General features: G+C 41.1%; 1 protein-coding gene across 9 annotated transcripts; it reads right to left on the reverse strand.

Moving 5' to 3' along the window:
- Positions 1–482: 482 nt before the first annotated feature.
- Positions 483–15,609, reverse strand: LOC115568360 (uncharacterized). Of its 9 annotated transcripts, none has more exons than XM_030395568.1 (8): positions 14,763–15,244; positions 14,646–14,683; positions 14,505–14,572; positions 11,098–11,255; positions 9,564–9,688; positions 3,940–4,004; positions 3,119–3,213; positions 483–2,050 (listed from the first exon to the last, which is right to left on the reverse strand). In XM_030395568.1, exons 1-8 carry the CDS (start codon positions 14,812–14,814, stop codon positions 1,920–1,922), a joined length of 732 nt encoding a protein of 243 aa, XP_030251428.1. In that variant the 5' UTR covers positions 14,815–15,244; the 3' UTR covers positions 483–1,919. The 9 variants fall into 9 exon arrangements, with proteins under 9 accessions (XP_030251428.1, XP_030251429.1, XP_030251435.1 ...); XM_030395569.1 differs by lacking the exons at positions 14,505–14,572; positions 14,646–14,683 and adding exons at positions 5,409–5,584; positions 14,031–14,118 and having other exon boundaries at positions 9,564–9,686; positions 11,097–11,255; positions 14,763–15,227; XM_030395575.1 differs by lacking the exon at positions 14,763–15,244 and adding an exon at positions 14,031–14,118 and having other exon boundaries at positions 14,646–14,678.
- Between the last annotated feature and the right edge of the window lie 1,189 nt (positions 15,610–16,798).

Raw genomic sequence — 16,798 nt, forward strand, 5'->3', positions numbered from 1 at the left:
CCAGCACACCCCCAACTTTCTGTTCATGGATGATAATGCTCCACCACATCCTGCCAGAATTGTCACAGCTCGACTTCAGGAAGTCGGAGTGCCTCATATGGTATGGCCAGCAATGTCCCCTGACCTGAACCCCATAGAGCACGTCTGGGACCAGCTGAAGCAGAGACTGGAGGATCGTACCCCCACGTGACCTGGCAGAACTGCGTGTAGCACTTGTGGAGGAGTGGAACGCATTGACTCAGAACAACATCATGAGGCTAGTGAGGAGCATTAGAGGTCGCTGTCAAGCTGTCATTGCGGCAAATGGTGGAAACACCCGCTACTGACATTGTCAATTTTTGTTATTTGGGGCTATCCTTGTTATTGTCTAAATTTTTGGGGTAATAAATATTAAAGTCCCGTATTTCTTTTATTTATTTATTTTTGTTTACAAGGGCTCCATAGTTCCTCTATGTGATGCATGTTTACTCAAACAGGGAGAAGACATGTATGTGTTTTTAATAAAGGTTTATTATAGATACACATTCACAGGAAGAGCAGCTCTCCCCTCCGTAACAACCAGCAACTTTGATACAGCGACAGAGTGTTAGACACGTTTAATCAAACAGGAGCCCGAACACGTTTCAGGTATGTTTTGACCAGAGAAAACCTGAACAAAGAGGCATATTAGAGGACAGCTACGTCTTCTCTTCCTGTTTTCAACATCTGTTGTAGCTACGGCGACCAGCTGGCATCAGACGTCATTTAGAAGTCAAAGAGACGTTGGCCTCCTACGTTGAATAGACGTTAGTATTTAGTTGAAAATGAAAATAGGGTTAACGTCTAAACTTAACGTTAATCTGATAACAAAATCCAACGCTGGACAGATGTTACATTTTTATATTAAATTAACATCGGGTTTAGATGTTAACCCGATTTTCATTTTCAACTAAATACTAACGTCTATTCAACGTTGGACTTGGATATCTAATCAACGTTGGGTTTTGACGTTAACCCGATTTTCATTTTCAACTAAAATATAACATATATCCAATGTTGGATTTTGATATCAAATCAACGTTGGGTTTTGATGTTAACCCAATTCTCATTTTCAGCTAAAATATAACATCCAGCAAACGTTGGACTTTGATATCAACTCGATGTAGATCTAGACACCTACCTGACTTGCATTTGCAACTAAAATATAACATCTCTCCATCGCTGGATTTTGATATCAAATCAATATTGGGTTTAGACGTAAACCGGATTTTCATTTTCAGCTAAAATATAACATATCCAACATTGGATTTTAATATCAAATTTACGTTAGATTTAGACGTTATCCCGATTTTCAGCTACAACATAGCTATGCAACGTTGGATTTTGATATCAAATCAACATTGGGTTTAAACATCAGCTCTTTTCAATTAAAATATAACATCCACAGAATTTTAAATCTAATCCAACATACATTATATTTTGATGTCAAACCAACATTGGATTTTGATGTCAAACGGATTTTCATGTTCAACTACAGTTCAACATCTATTTAACAGTATAGTTTAATGTCAAACTAATGTTGGGTTTTGATTTCAACCCATTTTTCATTTAACTAGAATTCAGTGTCTATCCAACATTGGAGTTTGATGTTTAAACTTTGTTGGTAAGTATTTATTTAAAACACTGTTTAGCTGTATAGGTAAATAACTAAGACTGGTTAATAAAAAGGCTTTTTAATAAAACACTCAAGAATATTTAACATTTTAACAAAATTGTAACACATTTAACAAAACAATTTTAACATTTAAAAACAATGAATATTTAAAACGTAACTTTTAAAGAACAGTTAACAACCGTTAACAACATTTAAAAACAACAACAACAACAACAGGACAGTGCAGTTATTCCTCAGACAGAGTGAAGTGGCAGGAGAATAACAGTCACTGCTGCATCTGGCTTTTCCTGCCACCTCCGCCCACCCTGTCTGGGGCATATTTGAGGCAGAAGGCGACAGCCTCAGAAATCTTCGCCTCCGTCTCCTCCTCCCTCCCTGGAGTCTTCAGGACACTCTCTGTAAGAAATATTTGAAACTTCAGAGTACAGGACAAGTGAGGCTACAGTAAGAGTAAGGGTAAATTCCAATTCTTATTTTCATCCCTACCCCTACCCCTACCCCTAGCCCTTAACCCTTGCCCCTGGAAACAGAGCTACAATTGAATTGGGACACCCCTTCAACAATCACATAGGTCATCAGTAGTCTCAGTTGGCTTTCACATAAGCAGACGTGACAAGCTTTTGCCACAAATCCAGTATTCAAAACCATGTCAACTTAATAAAATGTATTGCAGACGGATCGGTTCATTGTAAAACATTTATTGATGTAAATGTGGTGACTTATGTATGTAGACTATAGAGCCCCCAAGCAGCGCTGCTCTTGTGTCCAATACACACATGAAGCTTCACTTTTAATTCAAACAAACTAATGTGACTGCCACAATTGTTACATTTCATCAATGAGACCAGCATTTGTCTCCAAAAAATTATGTAACCAGCCGGTAAACCTCTAAAAACCTGCGGGTAAGTTAATTAGTGATCGTCTTTTCTCCCGGGATGACGACGGAGGTTGGCCAGCCGACGAACTCTCCAGACAGGCTGCTGCCTCTGTGACGAGCCATTGATCTGCTCCACAGGTGGAGCTTCACTTCTCCGAAAAAAGTCGGAGGAAACTTCTAAACAGCCGTCCTTTGGGTAAACTAACCGCACATTGGGGATCTAGACAGTTAGTGTCTCGCATGAAGAAATATTAAAACTTAAAGTGACGTAATAACAGCGCCACAGCGAGAAGTAAAACAGCTTTTTGTTTTACGGCTACCGCTGCCAGTTGCCGCGAGATGCATTCTGGGAAACTTGTCATACCCCTCGGTTTGTGTGCCTCTGAAAAATCTGTTTTAAGGGCCAGATAGCCCTACCACTTCCCCCTAATCCTCGTCTGAACCAGAATCGGGACAGCCCTACCACTTCACGTGAACGCGCAAAACGAAGGGGTAGGGCCAAAGGCTAGGGCTAAGGGGGAATTAGAATTCACCCTGTGTGTGAGAAAGAGAGCGAGAGACAGAGAGAGAGAGAGAGCACTTTTTACCTGTAATGACACTGAAAAGACGTAGCTTGGTGAAGGCAAGCTTGCCCCACCCTCCTTTCATGTTGAATTGGCTCATGAGGTCATTGCTCATCAGCCTGTGGATACAAAAAGGAAATGACTAAAAAGCCCAAATAATCAACTCGCAATATTTTTAACTGGATAATTTTTGCAAACATATATGTTATGTTTAATGTGGACGTCACAGTGGTTCTACTGGTGGTGCTAGAATGAGGGTCCATGGGTTCATCCAAACTGTCAGGATTCATTACCTGGCATGACCACCGTTTCAACATTTTGGACTGGTGTTGATGCTTAAAGGCCAACTGCCATTTTTTACAACCTGGACCTTGTTTCTGGCATAAAATACAATCATTTACTCACCCAGAAAACTTTGGTATAATTTGGAGTCCAGAGCCACGTATATCCATATAATGCAAGTGACCGGGGCAACGAAAGGCAGCCTCTAAATAATGCATTATCTGATGTCAAAGTCACTGTTCTTGTTGACATGTTTCTTTCCACAAAAGCTTGTTTTCTCAGTGTTTTGGTCAAAAACAGGTGTTTTTGGTGAAACCAGATTATGTTCTACTGCCGAGAACGGAAAAAGGTAGAAACAAACTTTTTTTCCCTAATGAAAGAAAAGAGTCTACTCTTCTCTTGGTAGTTTCAGTGTTTACATAGTCAAGGAACACAATATTCTGTGGGTCTTGAAAGATCGGTCAAAATGCTCTAAAACGGCTGGCAGTATGGGGCTCTCTGCTCTGAAAATCTGGCAGCCAATGAGTTAATAACATCTTATTGACATAGAGCTACAAATTTACTTTTCCATGATCCTCTTCACGTTGTCCTTCAGGTGGATCCCTCCTATCCTGGACAACCCATTTATCTGAAATTACAGATACAAACAATTTAGCAAAAAAAGGACGTTTTAGAGTGATGCACAATAATTGAGGCTGATAAATTGCTTAATCAATTTCATTCATAATTCCAATAATGACAAATAGAAGCGAAGATAATGATGTTTCAACATCAGCGGGTGGCAGTGATGCACTTAAGCTCACTGACTGGCAGGTCAGACACAGTTATGTGTCAAGCTATTGTGCCACAGTTGAGCCACATGAGCATGCCTAGTGAAGAAGAAACAAAGTACTTTGTGTTGAGTGGGGTTGTGCCGGTTTCTGGTTTGATCCGGTTTATGAGCGCTAGTTGGTTTAATTTACATTAATAGGCTAAACCCACCTAACTTCTTTGTGTGTGTATTCTAATGGCGCTTTTCCACTAGTGCAGTACATTTTTGCCTTTTTTTTGCTTTTCCACTAGCCCTAGTACCTGGTACCACGTACTATTTTATTACCGCCTCAGCCCTGGTTCCAAGCGAGCCGAAGTGATACTAAAACGTGACGTCAGCCGACTACCTTCCACTGATTGGGCAGAGCGCTGTCCCTGGAAGAGTGCGAATGCGACGTCCGACATGAGAATTAAACCCGGAAATTTCAAAAACATAGCAGCAACAGTACCCACTGAAATGACTGCTGTGTGGAAAACCACGCTGTGATCCGTAATCGAGGAACAGACGAGTGAGTTTGGAGCTGACGAGAGAATAGTAGAAAGAAAGGGGGAAAATGCTGCCCCACGATCGCCCCTCTGACGACCCAACCCCGCTGAGGAGGAACTAGAGAACTCGCTGTAATGGAAAAGCACCTTTACCGAGCCGTGCCGTGACTGTGTAGTGGAAAAGCGCCATAACACTGCAGCTGCTGCTGGAACCTCTGGGGCAATTTAGATATGTCTAATGCGTATTAACCATTTTAAATCAGTCCATTACTTTTTCATAAATGCATTTTAGAAGAAACACTGTGTAGCATTTCATGTAAGCCAATGTGGTGCTACTGGACTGCACCTGTGATGAATAGTTCTATCAACTTTAACAGACTACATGTTCAAATGTTAATCTGACTTTAAGAATGATGTCATTATGTTGCCAATATGTGTGTGAGCAGCCACCAGCATGGAGACTTGTTTCTGCTGCAACATCTGATTATCTGATCTCCGCCCTATCTCTGTAGCACTTTGACATCTTGACAGATTACCTGTAAACATTAACCTTTGGTGGCAGGGTAATAAATATCGAGGGACAAAAGGGATTAAGTAGGGCTGTGCGGTATATGCATTAGACGGTATAAATGATTTAAATTTGGCCAACGGTAGAGATTTGCGCTCTACCGTCCCATCGTCGATGACGTCTTTGCACCTGCCTCAGAGACAATGGAGCAGGAGAGCTTGTCATTACCAGTTTCTGTTTTTCCTCCAGGGAGTCCAGTCTATTTTCCAGGAGGTCTAGTGCCTCAACAGTTGATGACTTTGATATTGTTGTGCTTTCCCCTCTTTCGGCATGTAATCCACTCTTCAATGAGCGAATGTCCTCTCTCATTTCCACCAGCATCTCCATAACTTTTCTCTGGAATCCTAATGCATTGAGACAAGATTAAAAATATTACAAAGGCAAAGCTTTGCGAGTCGCTTGTGTGTATTTGTGTTTTTTTTTTTCTAAAGTCATGGCACATCACTCTTCCCCTGGTAGTTGAAGTCTGCCCTGATAGTGTGAAGTGTAACAGCGTCAAAATAAAAGTTGCGTGGGGCTTATGTTGGGGGTTACACATCACTGTATGGACTCAAAACACAAATATCCCTTCTTATGTGGCTGTTGCACAAAACCAAGATAGCGGATTAACCAGGACTCGATGACTTACGAAGTGAAGGCACTATATTATGAGATTTATTCTGTGTAACTAGCCCCCTCCCGACCAGGCTAACAGCCAGGCTTAATTTATCCTGTGTTGTATTAGTTCTGTCAGCTGTCTGTCTGATCGGAGACAAATGTGTTTTATAGGTATTCCAGGGCTTTTTTTTTTTATTAGCGGACATTCAGTGAAGAGGCTGTCTTTTATTACTTAAATTCAAACGTCATCATTTATATAAAACTTAAGCCGCTTTCCCACTAAAATTAGCGGGTCGACGCAGGTTTTTTAAATGCGGATTGACCCACTTACAATCAGCCTAAGGCTCCTTTCCACTGGCCAAAAACCCACGCCTGATCTCCAGCTGGAGAGCTGCGTGGCCATTCACACAGCGTCTAGAGAGGTCATCACGTTGATGACAACTTCAATCTGACAGAAAACAGTGAGATGAACGAGCAGCAAAAAAAGGAAAGAAAACAAGCAGCATGGAAGCTGGTGAGGCGAAACAAGAAGTTTCCGTTGACACAGAATGTAACAGCACACACATCACTACGCATCACTACGCACATGAAAACAATTACATAAACACTACAGCTGTGGTTATTGTTTTTTGGCACTGAACGTCCTCTTCTGTCATGAAAAAAGCGTCTTGTACGAGTTGCGACTGCGTCACGTGAATTAGCGGGTTGACCCGGGTATGGCTTTCCCACTGCAAGCCGATCGGAGCCGAACCAATTGAAGGTGATTTTAACCCGCGTTGCTTGCCGAGTCGTTTGACCCGGGTCGACGCGGTTCAGTGAATCTTTCCCACTGCCACCAAAAGCCGATTGTCAGCGGGTTTAAATGGGTTTTTTGGCCAATGGGAAAGGGGTATTAGCTTTTTGTGGCTGTGAATACACGTTATGGGAAACCTTTACCCCTATTACATTCCCTGCCTAAATAAAGAGCATCTATAGTCACCAGCAGAGGTCCCTATCATCACCCACAGGGAAGACTGACACTGCTTTGAATAACAACAAATAGTCTTAATAATCATTTGAAAATTAGGATTTATGATGAAGATGATGACATTACTGCAGCTGATGTTTATCCACAAGGTTGCACAGTTATTAAATGAAGAGTAGACCTGGGGGATTGGCTGATTAGCTTTTAATTCCTGACATCCAGAGGAAACTTTGAGGTGGGAAAGTGATCATTCACCAGATAAACTGACAACACCCTGACGTTATTCCCGTCAGTTTCGCTGCCTAAAGCCCATCCTCCCCCGACCGGCCAACATATTCACACCATGATAAACATCAGTCACCATGGGTAAAGCGGCTAAAACCTCCGGACACACACGTAAACGTCATCTTTGACCAGAGTCTCCCTCATAAACTCTTTCGTGACCTCAATTAATTGATCATTACATCTCGCAGAGACCGCATGTTTTTAGCTATCCTGAACTCTGTACAAGACCTAGAAAGAAACGGTTTTGGGGCGGTGTTTAGCTCAGTTGGTAGAGCACATGCCCCATGTGTTGAGGCTATAGTGCTCACTGCAGGCAGCCCCGGTTCGAATCCTGCACCGAGCGGCCCTATCCTGCGTGTCAGTCCGCCCCTCTCTGCCTCCCATTTCCTGTGTCTCTCTCTCTCAATTGTCCTGTCCATTAAAGGCGAAAAAGCCCAAAAAATATACAAAACACAAAAAAAACGGTTTTCGCATGGATGAAGAGTGAATTTCCAACGTACACCTAAAAAAAAAAGGGCGAGTTTCTCCACAATTTCGTCTGTGAGCACGAAGGAGAAGAAGGGAGCCAGCAGTTTCATAAAAGAAAAACACATTTTATTAAAACCATCATGTTTTGATTTTAGTTTAAATCAGTCTTACATATCAGAGAACTACCATATAAAGTAAGAAATATTTCCTGAAGATTTGATCAACTGCGTCTCTGCTAAGGACTCGTGTGGCGGTGTGTTTGAGGTCACTTTCCCTTTATTTTATGAGGACACACACACTTTTAAGGTTGTATCAGAGAGTTCTTGTACAGTGAGGCCTAGTTCTTCTGCAATGGGGCGTGGTTTCTTTGCCCGTTGCGGACATGTCTCCTTATTGCCAGTAGTAAGAGTGTGCAGGTGTGTGTGTGTATTTGTGTGTCTGTGTGTGTAGGTGTGTGTGCGTGTGTGTGCGTGTATATAGTATGGAAGGTGGGATTATTATTGTTCTATCTTTCTTGTGTAAAGCACTTTGTGCTACATGTCCATGTATGAAAAGTGCTCTATAAATAAAGTTGATTTGATTTGATTTGATTTGATACTTCACCATCCTGAGGCAAAGAACGCTGCTAATTTATTGACAACTTTGAGGCATAATTTTATATACTTAACGACTTTTTTAGTCCTTCAAATTTGACAGAGTGGTTAATAATGTGTTTTCCTGTGGTATTTTTAAACTTAGAATATGTTTATTTTTGGTTTCCCCAGTCTTTAACGTACAATTCAATTTCAAAGATCTGATATTGCAAAAGTACTTTCGCCTTTTTTTTTTTCTTTTAACACATATCAATAAGCAGTTCCTTTATATCAGGGGTACTCAAATACAAATCTTAAAGGGCCACAAAGATTTTTTTCAATAACTCAAAGGTCCATGTATTGAGGTCGGTCAGGCCACATGCAATAATACTGTAATATTCAAAACAAAATGTCCTTTTCATTCTAAACAACAAAATACGAACTAAAATAAAATGTAATTTCCATTTTAACATAAATTAAAATACATAGTTGAATATTTCCTCTTTTTGTTTGCCCTCAAACATTGTGTCCATCACTTCAGTCATGCATTATTTTATTTCATTGTGAAATAGATGTGACAAGCATCCTGCTTGCAGCTTGATATGACGATTTCAGTGCATTTATTGGTGTTGTGCTTATCGCTGAATTTTGAGGAAATGTCTCTTCAAAATTTCTATGCTTCGTCTCATAATGCTGTTTCAAATTGGAAATCTTCATCACAGCTTCTCCTGGCATATTGTAACGCACCTTGTGGACTGTGGCGCAATGACTCTTGGGTATTCTGTTGGTGTTGGTGTAATTATGGTTCGTGAATGTGTTTGTGAATAAGATGATATGTAAAATGATTGTGGGTTAATTCACGTCATTTGTTCTTTGATTAAATGGTGTTGAGTTTTAACAAGGATGATAAACATTTTGGCACCGTGAGTGAAAGGGTGTTTGCCGGGAGAAACTCCCCGTCCGTTACAATATTTGTGTGTTTGAAAATAGTAGGAGTAGAATTAATTAAACTACGTCTGGCCTTTGTTACCGCTGCACTGTCAGATACGTGGGGCTTGTCCTGTCAGAGGGAGAATGAATGCAAATTTGAAATCCCTATTTCTCTGAGTCGCGGATTTTCACTGTTCACTTTGTAATAGCAATTTACTTGGAAACACGCCATTTTCAATCTTTTACCACCGGCAAAATGTGAATACGCGAACTGCTCCGAAAACGAAAGTGAAAATCAAAAGTTGCGCTCGCAGCGGTGAGTGACCCAGCTGTCTCTGTATCGTTGGCATGGAGACAAGTCCCGGTGCACACGTGCTGACCCAACCAAAACAAATGGTGAAGGAATAAAAGTTTGGGGGCCTCAAACAGGAGGCCGGCGGGCCGGATGCGGCCCGGGGGCCGCCTATTGAGGATCGCTGCTTTATATATTTCATACTATATACTTACTTGCTTCTGGCATTGGGTACGGGGATTTCTGTTTCTGTACTGGAGTGGTTGATGGTCCTCTTGAGAGAGACAGAGAAGATTGACTCCTCTGGTCTTCTGCAGTGGGCTGAGTTTTCTGGGAAGCTACAAGAATCAAAGAAAATGTAATAGTTAAGCTATTTTTCAGACTAAACTTAAGACAAATCATTTCCAATGTAAATTACTTTTGCAGTAAAAGGAGCTGTATAAGAAATGTACAGCAAGTAATCATAAAATCACACAATGTCACCAGAGACTAATCATATTAATTTGAAATACTGATCTAGTACAGCGATTAGATTCGCATTTAAAAATGTTACTTGCATTTGACTGGGACCACTGAGCTGCAGCTAAGGCTTGGAAATAAAATTATCTCCAATTGGGATTGCCAAAAAAAGATCGATTTCTATTATCGGTTATTATGATCATTTCCTTGATATCACATGGTAGAAATAAGCAGCTTGTCTCTCTGCTGTTTGACAGGCTGCTTCCTGTCGTGGAAAGATAGTTAGTTTGAGCTGCAGCACCGAAAGCCAAAGAGAAGTACAAAGTAAAAGCTGGAAAAGAGGGAGGAAATGAGGTGAAATGTAGCCGATCTTTAAAGTGATGGTGAACGTGTGGAACGGTTCATGAGACGAGTCCAGTCCGGTCAGGTCGCCTGTCTCCGGTTGCCACGTGTTATGATCTGACAGTCAGAAAGTGGAGGAGAGAACTCTGAGTGTTAAAACATGGAAGTGATTGTGTGCCAGCGCTGCACACACACGGGGCATAGTGTCAAAGTGGTGAAGTGAAACAATAACCTGCAGATCACAGATGTAGCCTACTGCTGCTTCATCCCTCTGACTGCAAGTAGTAACTAATGCAGTCTAACATGTTTTAGAGAGACATGATTATCTTACTTTGAGACTGACTGTGTTAGTGTGCAAAGCAGAGGTTAGCATGTCACTATCTGGCAACCTCGAGTCTGGGGGCGAGGGGAGGGGGAAACGACTGCAGCAACAGTTTTGGCCACAGTCTTACATACAGCTCCTTTAAGTACAAGTTCAATATATCCACTGAATCTGATCCATCAGCTCCTTTCCTGTAGCAACAACCTGCAGTGTAATTCTGCAACATTACAAAAATATAGGCCTGCAAACTACAGGGAGAGACGGGAGTGGATTTTCATTTCATATTTTTTGCTAGTTCTTCCACCAGTTAACTGCAATGGTCACTGTCTGCCATTGCATGTTTTGTAGATTTGTACTGATGTAAATATTTCGACACTTGGGCCAATACCGGACCAGTTATAGCCGACAAAGTTTTGAAAGTATTGTGCAGCAGCATAGCCAACTTGGCGACATCTATTTTAATCCTCACAACCATTCAATTGAGCGTTTGTTTTTCTGAGTTTAAATTAGGGACACTAATTTTAATTGTGAATCTATAACATTAGTATAGTTGCATACCACTGTGTATGGGTCCCTATCCTGTTAGGGCAAAATATTTATGTAATTGAATTAAATCCTAAAGAACCTTTTTTTGGCCTGGTAGCCTGAGGTGTGGAAGAGGGCAGGGATTGCAATCCTCTGGAAAGATCCTGAATGGCTTCTAGGATTGGAGACATTGACCGACTTGATGTTGTAGACTCCCTCTCTTGAATGCGTTGCAGCTTCCTTGGAGGAGCAGGAAGTCCTAGAAGTTGTAAGAAAAAAAAAAAAAAGATGCACAATATATTGAAGACAATATTTTTTAATACATCTGAACTAGAGTTCTCAACGGGCCTGAAAATTACGACCCGGACTGACCCGGCCCACGGGTTTTTATCCCGAACCCCACGCAGCCTGACACACCAGCATGAATTGTCTGCCCGAACCGGCCCGAACCCGACCCCCTGCATTGTTTTCCTCATACACTTGTTATCGTAACTTTACGCAGCGGCGTCAGGTCTCTGTCTGCCCCTTCCCATGAAGCAGCAACCAGACTTACTCTTCACCACACATGAACAGCGATGATTCACAACAAACAAGAAATGTGTTTTATGAAATGTGTTTTATAAAAAAGGAAGCCCGACCTGACCCGGCCCATTTGCGTATTTTTTCGGCCTGAACTGGCCGGGCCGACCCGTTGAGAACTCTACTCTGAACATTGAGCAAAACTGGTCTTATGTGAACAACCAATGACTACTTCCATATTGCAGCTGCAGCAGCCATACAGGCAGAGCCTTGGATGCTCTGAGTCCACTGCCGTGCTCTCAGGAAAACAACACCACAGCATGACCTATATTAGGATTTTTTGAAGTAGTGGCAGTCCTTCACCCAGTACTACCGGAGACTCCAAAACAATCTCACATCTCTCTTACCATGAAACACACTCTTCTTGTGTATGTCTGCGTGTGTGGAGGGAGGGAGGAGGGTTGACAGAGGCTAATAGAGGAACCTGACGGTGTATCATCTTGAAATTTCCAACCAAGTCGCAGACTTTACTTTCACTTTTGTCAGTTTACTACGACGTGTACGAGCTGAGATTGGCTTAATGTCCGACTATCAGAATAAAGTGACAGTTCCAGCAAATATGACTGAATACTTGTTACCTACTGACAGTGTTGGGTAGTAACGAATTACATGTAACGTCGTTACGTAATTTAATTACAAAATTTACGTAATTGTAATCCGTTAAATTACTGGGAGAAAATATGTAATTAAATTACAGTTGCTTTTGGAAATTTCAATGATTACAACTTAAGTTACATTTGAAAAATCGCCGCAAAAGCTCGGATTTATCAAATAGTTTTTCGCCCCCCTGGATTCATGTTTGTTTTTAGTTTTTTTCATATCAACATCCTCCTTCCAAAACTGATGCTTGTGATTGGCTCTCTGGTCATGTGCCATTCGACTCAACCGACAAACCGTACGGCGGCAGTCAGACTCAGCAGCAACAGTGTCGGCGGCGCACAAGATGTTCCTGGGCTGGAAATACAAAAAACACTTCATACAGACAGAAGCCAGGCTTCCCTGTATTACAAAGGTGGCTCTCTTTTAACCAGACTAGATCACCATGGTAACTTATGCTTAGCTCATAACCTGGTCCCGACCAGGTTCTGTTCAGAGTTTAATCATAAAATCAACTGTTTCACTATTTAACTCGCGTGACCTTTACTTTGAAAGTCCAGTGGAGCTGGATCAGAACAGAGCATTTGTACGGAGGGAGAGATCGCGCTGATCCGCTGCTGTTTACTTTCTCTCTGAGCGTCTCCGCCTACAGATGTTCAGCTGAGGGGATACGCTGCTCAGCTGTTGATCCAACTCGCGTCAGGAGGTCATTTATTAGGCTATAGCCTATTTACTTTTATATACAGTCAGTCACCACTGAAAGAAGTTGTGCGCTCGCAGCAGGACAGATAATTTAACTTAATGTGGCCATTAATAAATTAATTGTTTCGCCTGTTATGTGTTGCCCAAACGCAAATCTTGAGTAGGTCTACTCTGTTTTCTGACATTTAAAAAGGTCTTTGTACAGAGACAACATGAGATTTGCTTGTACCTACAGCACCTAAAAAACCCACTGTAACCTATTTTCATACGCACACCAGCCTCGCTTTCAATAAAACACACACTGGCATTTTATAATTGCGATCAGTGAAATATATGAAAACAATATAAAACACAGTTTAAAACAACAGTTGTTGTTGCTCTAAAGCTTCATATTTAAAAGCAGCTCAATGTAGAGCTGTCAGAAATTTAAATCAGCCTCCTCTTGTCATATTTGCAGCAACACTGTTGCTTCAGGCTGTGATCAGGCTTTTTTGTATCGCTCATACTCTCTCCATTAAAACAACCTGCTCCTCTTGGCTGAAATCAGCCCGTTGTCGCTGCATTTAGTGAGGAAGTGAGCCTCCTTTGCAGCACAGGCCTAAGGTCAGACTCATAATATATGGTTAAACCTTTGAACTGAAAGGTTTATCACACTATAGGTCTTAAAATGTGAAAATGGTTAACTGGACATGCTTTCAGTGAAAAGATGTATAGATACTGGAGTGGTCTTAAATACAGGTAGACAAATAGGAATACCTCCAACCAAGGGCGTAACCATGGTATAGATATTGGGGGGGTCCAAATGAGAGCCCTTCCCCCGAATTTTGTTTTTTAAAGTACATTTCCCACAATTCTATGATATTTTATATATGAAAATTCGCACATTTAGAAGTTTTGAGGACAACATTGACCATTTGAATTCACATGTAAAGGAATATTCTGTGAATTGCATGGATTCCTACAGAATCAATATAAAGCTTCTCTTTAAATTCCCATTAAGTGAAAATCCCTGTTGTTATCTTAAAGGTTTTGCTCTATATCTCACCTATATGCCAGTATCAGGCCCAATGTTACTAGTTTTATTTACTGCTGACATGTAGGCCTAGGTCAAAACTAATGTTATCATGCTGTTTAAGTTCTCATTCAGATTTCTCACCTGATCATCTGTATCTCCAGAGCATGTCCCTGCCTGGCCACTGCTTTCACCTGCCTCTCCCTCTCTCTGTGTCTCTGTGCTGCCTACACTGTGACCAGATACCATTATTTTACCAGAAGAACAATGGCTGAACTTGATGATCATTTTAATTTAATACATTGATTTTTCTGCTTGAGTTACTAGTTTATTTGCTTTAGCTATATAGTAAGTGCATAAATAACAGTGTATAATGTACAGCAGTGTAGCCACTTTCACACATGCACTGCTATCCTTATGTACCTGGATATTACTTGGAGGAGCTGCATGTGTAACAAATGAGAGCAGTATGTAGGATGTATGAGTTTATGTAGGAGATTTTCTCCATTGAAAATAAGGTTTTAAGCTCCAACAAACAGCTTTAAATTACGTAAATGAACACCTACATGGCATTAATGCAAGAATATGAATGTACTCCTGTCACATAACTCCACTTACATGACAATTTGACTTGAAAAAGAAGTCAATCTTCTGCTGCCTCTTCCTTTTTGGCATTCATGATCATGCTGAATAATATCAAAATCAGTGGATGTTTCTAGAAAACTATCTGTCAGTTACCATTAACTTTGCCTGGCTTACCTGGCTTGGCCTAATCCATCTGGCTTGCTCAATATTAGCTAACATGCCACGAAGCAAGACAAAGTTATTTACAGACAAAATTCTACATTATTAACTAGTTAAACAACAGTTTCATACCTTCACTCTGTTCGCTGTCTGCAGCAGCGAGTGACAGCAGCTCCGCTAGCATGTTATTGTTTACTTTCCCGGGCGGCCGGGACTAGTGGGTTTGATCAAATGGCTGTGATTGGCTTGATGGCTGTCAATCACTGTAACTTGACCAATGGGTTTTTCATGTATGGGGGAGCGACTCAGCTACTGAGGTGCGCTCCATTTCAGTATGCTATTACACCGCGAGGGCGAACAGTTTAATACCTTAGGATGGGCGCAACCAACTTTACAACTGGGAGAGGGGGGTTCACACAATTGTGTTTTCCTTAAAAACGGAAATAAATTGAAAATAAATGAGAAATAACGAAACAGATCTTTTGACAGGGTTTATAAAACAGTGCATATTTAACATATTTTTTTCTGTATATTGGGGGGGACAGATTGCCATTTTCTCAATATTGGGGGGGACACGACCCCCCCAAAGAATGCGTGGTTACGCCCATGCCTCCAACCCCCACAGCTCTAACTATCTTCTTTAGATACTTTAAAATGTGAAGATATAGTTGGTTTTACTGGAGAAAAAGAGAAGCTCCGGTGTCTATCACGAACTATGTTAATTCCCATTTATCACTAATTATTTTACTTTTTTAATTTAATTAGTGGTGGGTCTTCTATTTTTGTTACTTGATGGAGGTGCCTTGGCAGGGTACGTGGGGCTGTTTTGTTTGGGCAGTTTCTTACCCAATGACCTGGTTCACCACATAAGAAGCAATTCTCATGGTTAGAATTTGATGGAGGTGCTGTACGCTGGGCTGCTTTGATTGGGCAGTTTCTTACCCAATGACCTGGCTCACCTCATAGGAAGCACTTCTCTTGGCTAGAGAAAGGTGACCTGTGGCTTTGCTCATGGTGTGTGGGCAAGTGTCTTTGGCACCCCCTCTCTTTTTGGATGCTTCCTCTGCCACTGCGTTCTTCTCTGGATGTTCCGCCTGTATAGTGAGACACTTCAGAAACCATTAGCATTTCATGCATTTCACATATTCTTTGTTCTGTGTTATCCCAATCCCAGTGGTGTTGTGCTATTTCTACCAGTTCAGTCAATGGTTTTCTTGACCATCCAACTGTCAATTGTACCTTTGTCCTAATCTTTGGTTGAAGACTGTTCACAAACAAATGTTGCATGTAATTATTTGAAAAACTGACAATTTGACTTGGTGACAGACCACAATAGTCCTTTGCAGCTGTCATCATTTTCACATACAGCTCCCAAGGACTGTCATCTTTTCCTTGTCTGATCTTTGTAAGAGGAGTAAAGTCAATTTGTTGCATAACCTCCTGTTTAACTGCTAAAGCTATGACACTGTAACATGTCTTAGCTTCCTCTGGTGTCATTCTGGCGAACTCTGTGGGATCGTGGGGGATTTCACAAGCATTGAGCACTTTGTCTTTCAAATCAGATGGCAAAGTCAGTTTTAACAATTGCATCATAGCGGGCATATGAGGACTGTAGATCATGCACACCAAATTCCATTCTTCTAACCATTTTTGTTTATTTGTCATTACATCTTTGGGAAAACGTCTGACTATTGCTTTTAGCTCCCTTCGACTCCAAGGTTTGTAGACGACATCTTTTTCCATTGTAAGATGTCGAGCTAATTTTGTTGGGTTTGTTTTCTTTGGTTTACAAGTTTTTTCTTGTTGGAACCCTCCCTTGTTATTCTACTTCCTTATTTGTCTCAGGTCTTGGGTATTCAGCGACCCAGTCATCACCAGTTTTCTGAACACTGGATTGTTTTATCTCACTAACAGGATAAAGGCTTTCTATTTTGATCGTATTTTTGTTTTAGTGTTTCTACAGGACATTTGATTGTCCGGCTTGATCTTAATCTGCGTTGTGTCTTCTTCTTCTTCTTCTTCTTCTTGATCAGTAAGAGAAACTATTTTAGATTCTGCACAGGCACACTTTCTCTCAATTTCTACATTAAATTTTGTATAAATCTTATAATCTAACTTGACTCAATTTACACCCATGTTGCCACAAATGACAAACAAACAATAAACAA

This window comes from Sparus aurata, chromosome 18 (assembly GCF_900880675.1).
Source record: "Sparus aurata chromosome 18, fSpaAur1.1, whole genome shotgun sequence".
Classification (NCBI taxonomy): domain Eukaryota; kingdom Metazoa; phylum Chordata; class Actinopteri; order Spariformes; family Sparidae; genus Sparus; species Sparus aurata.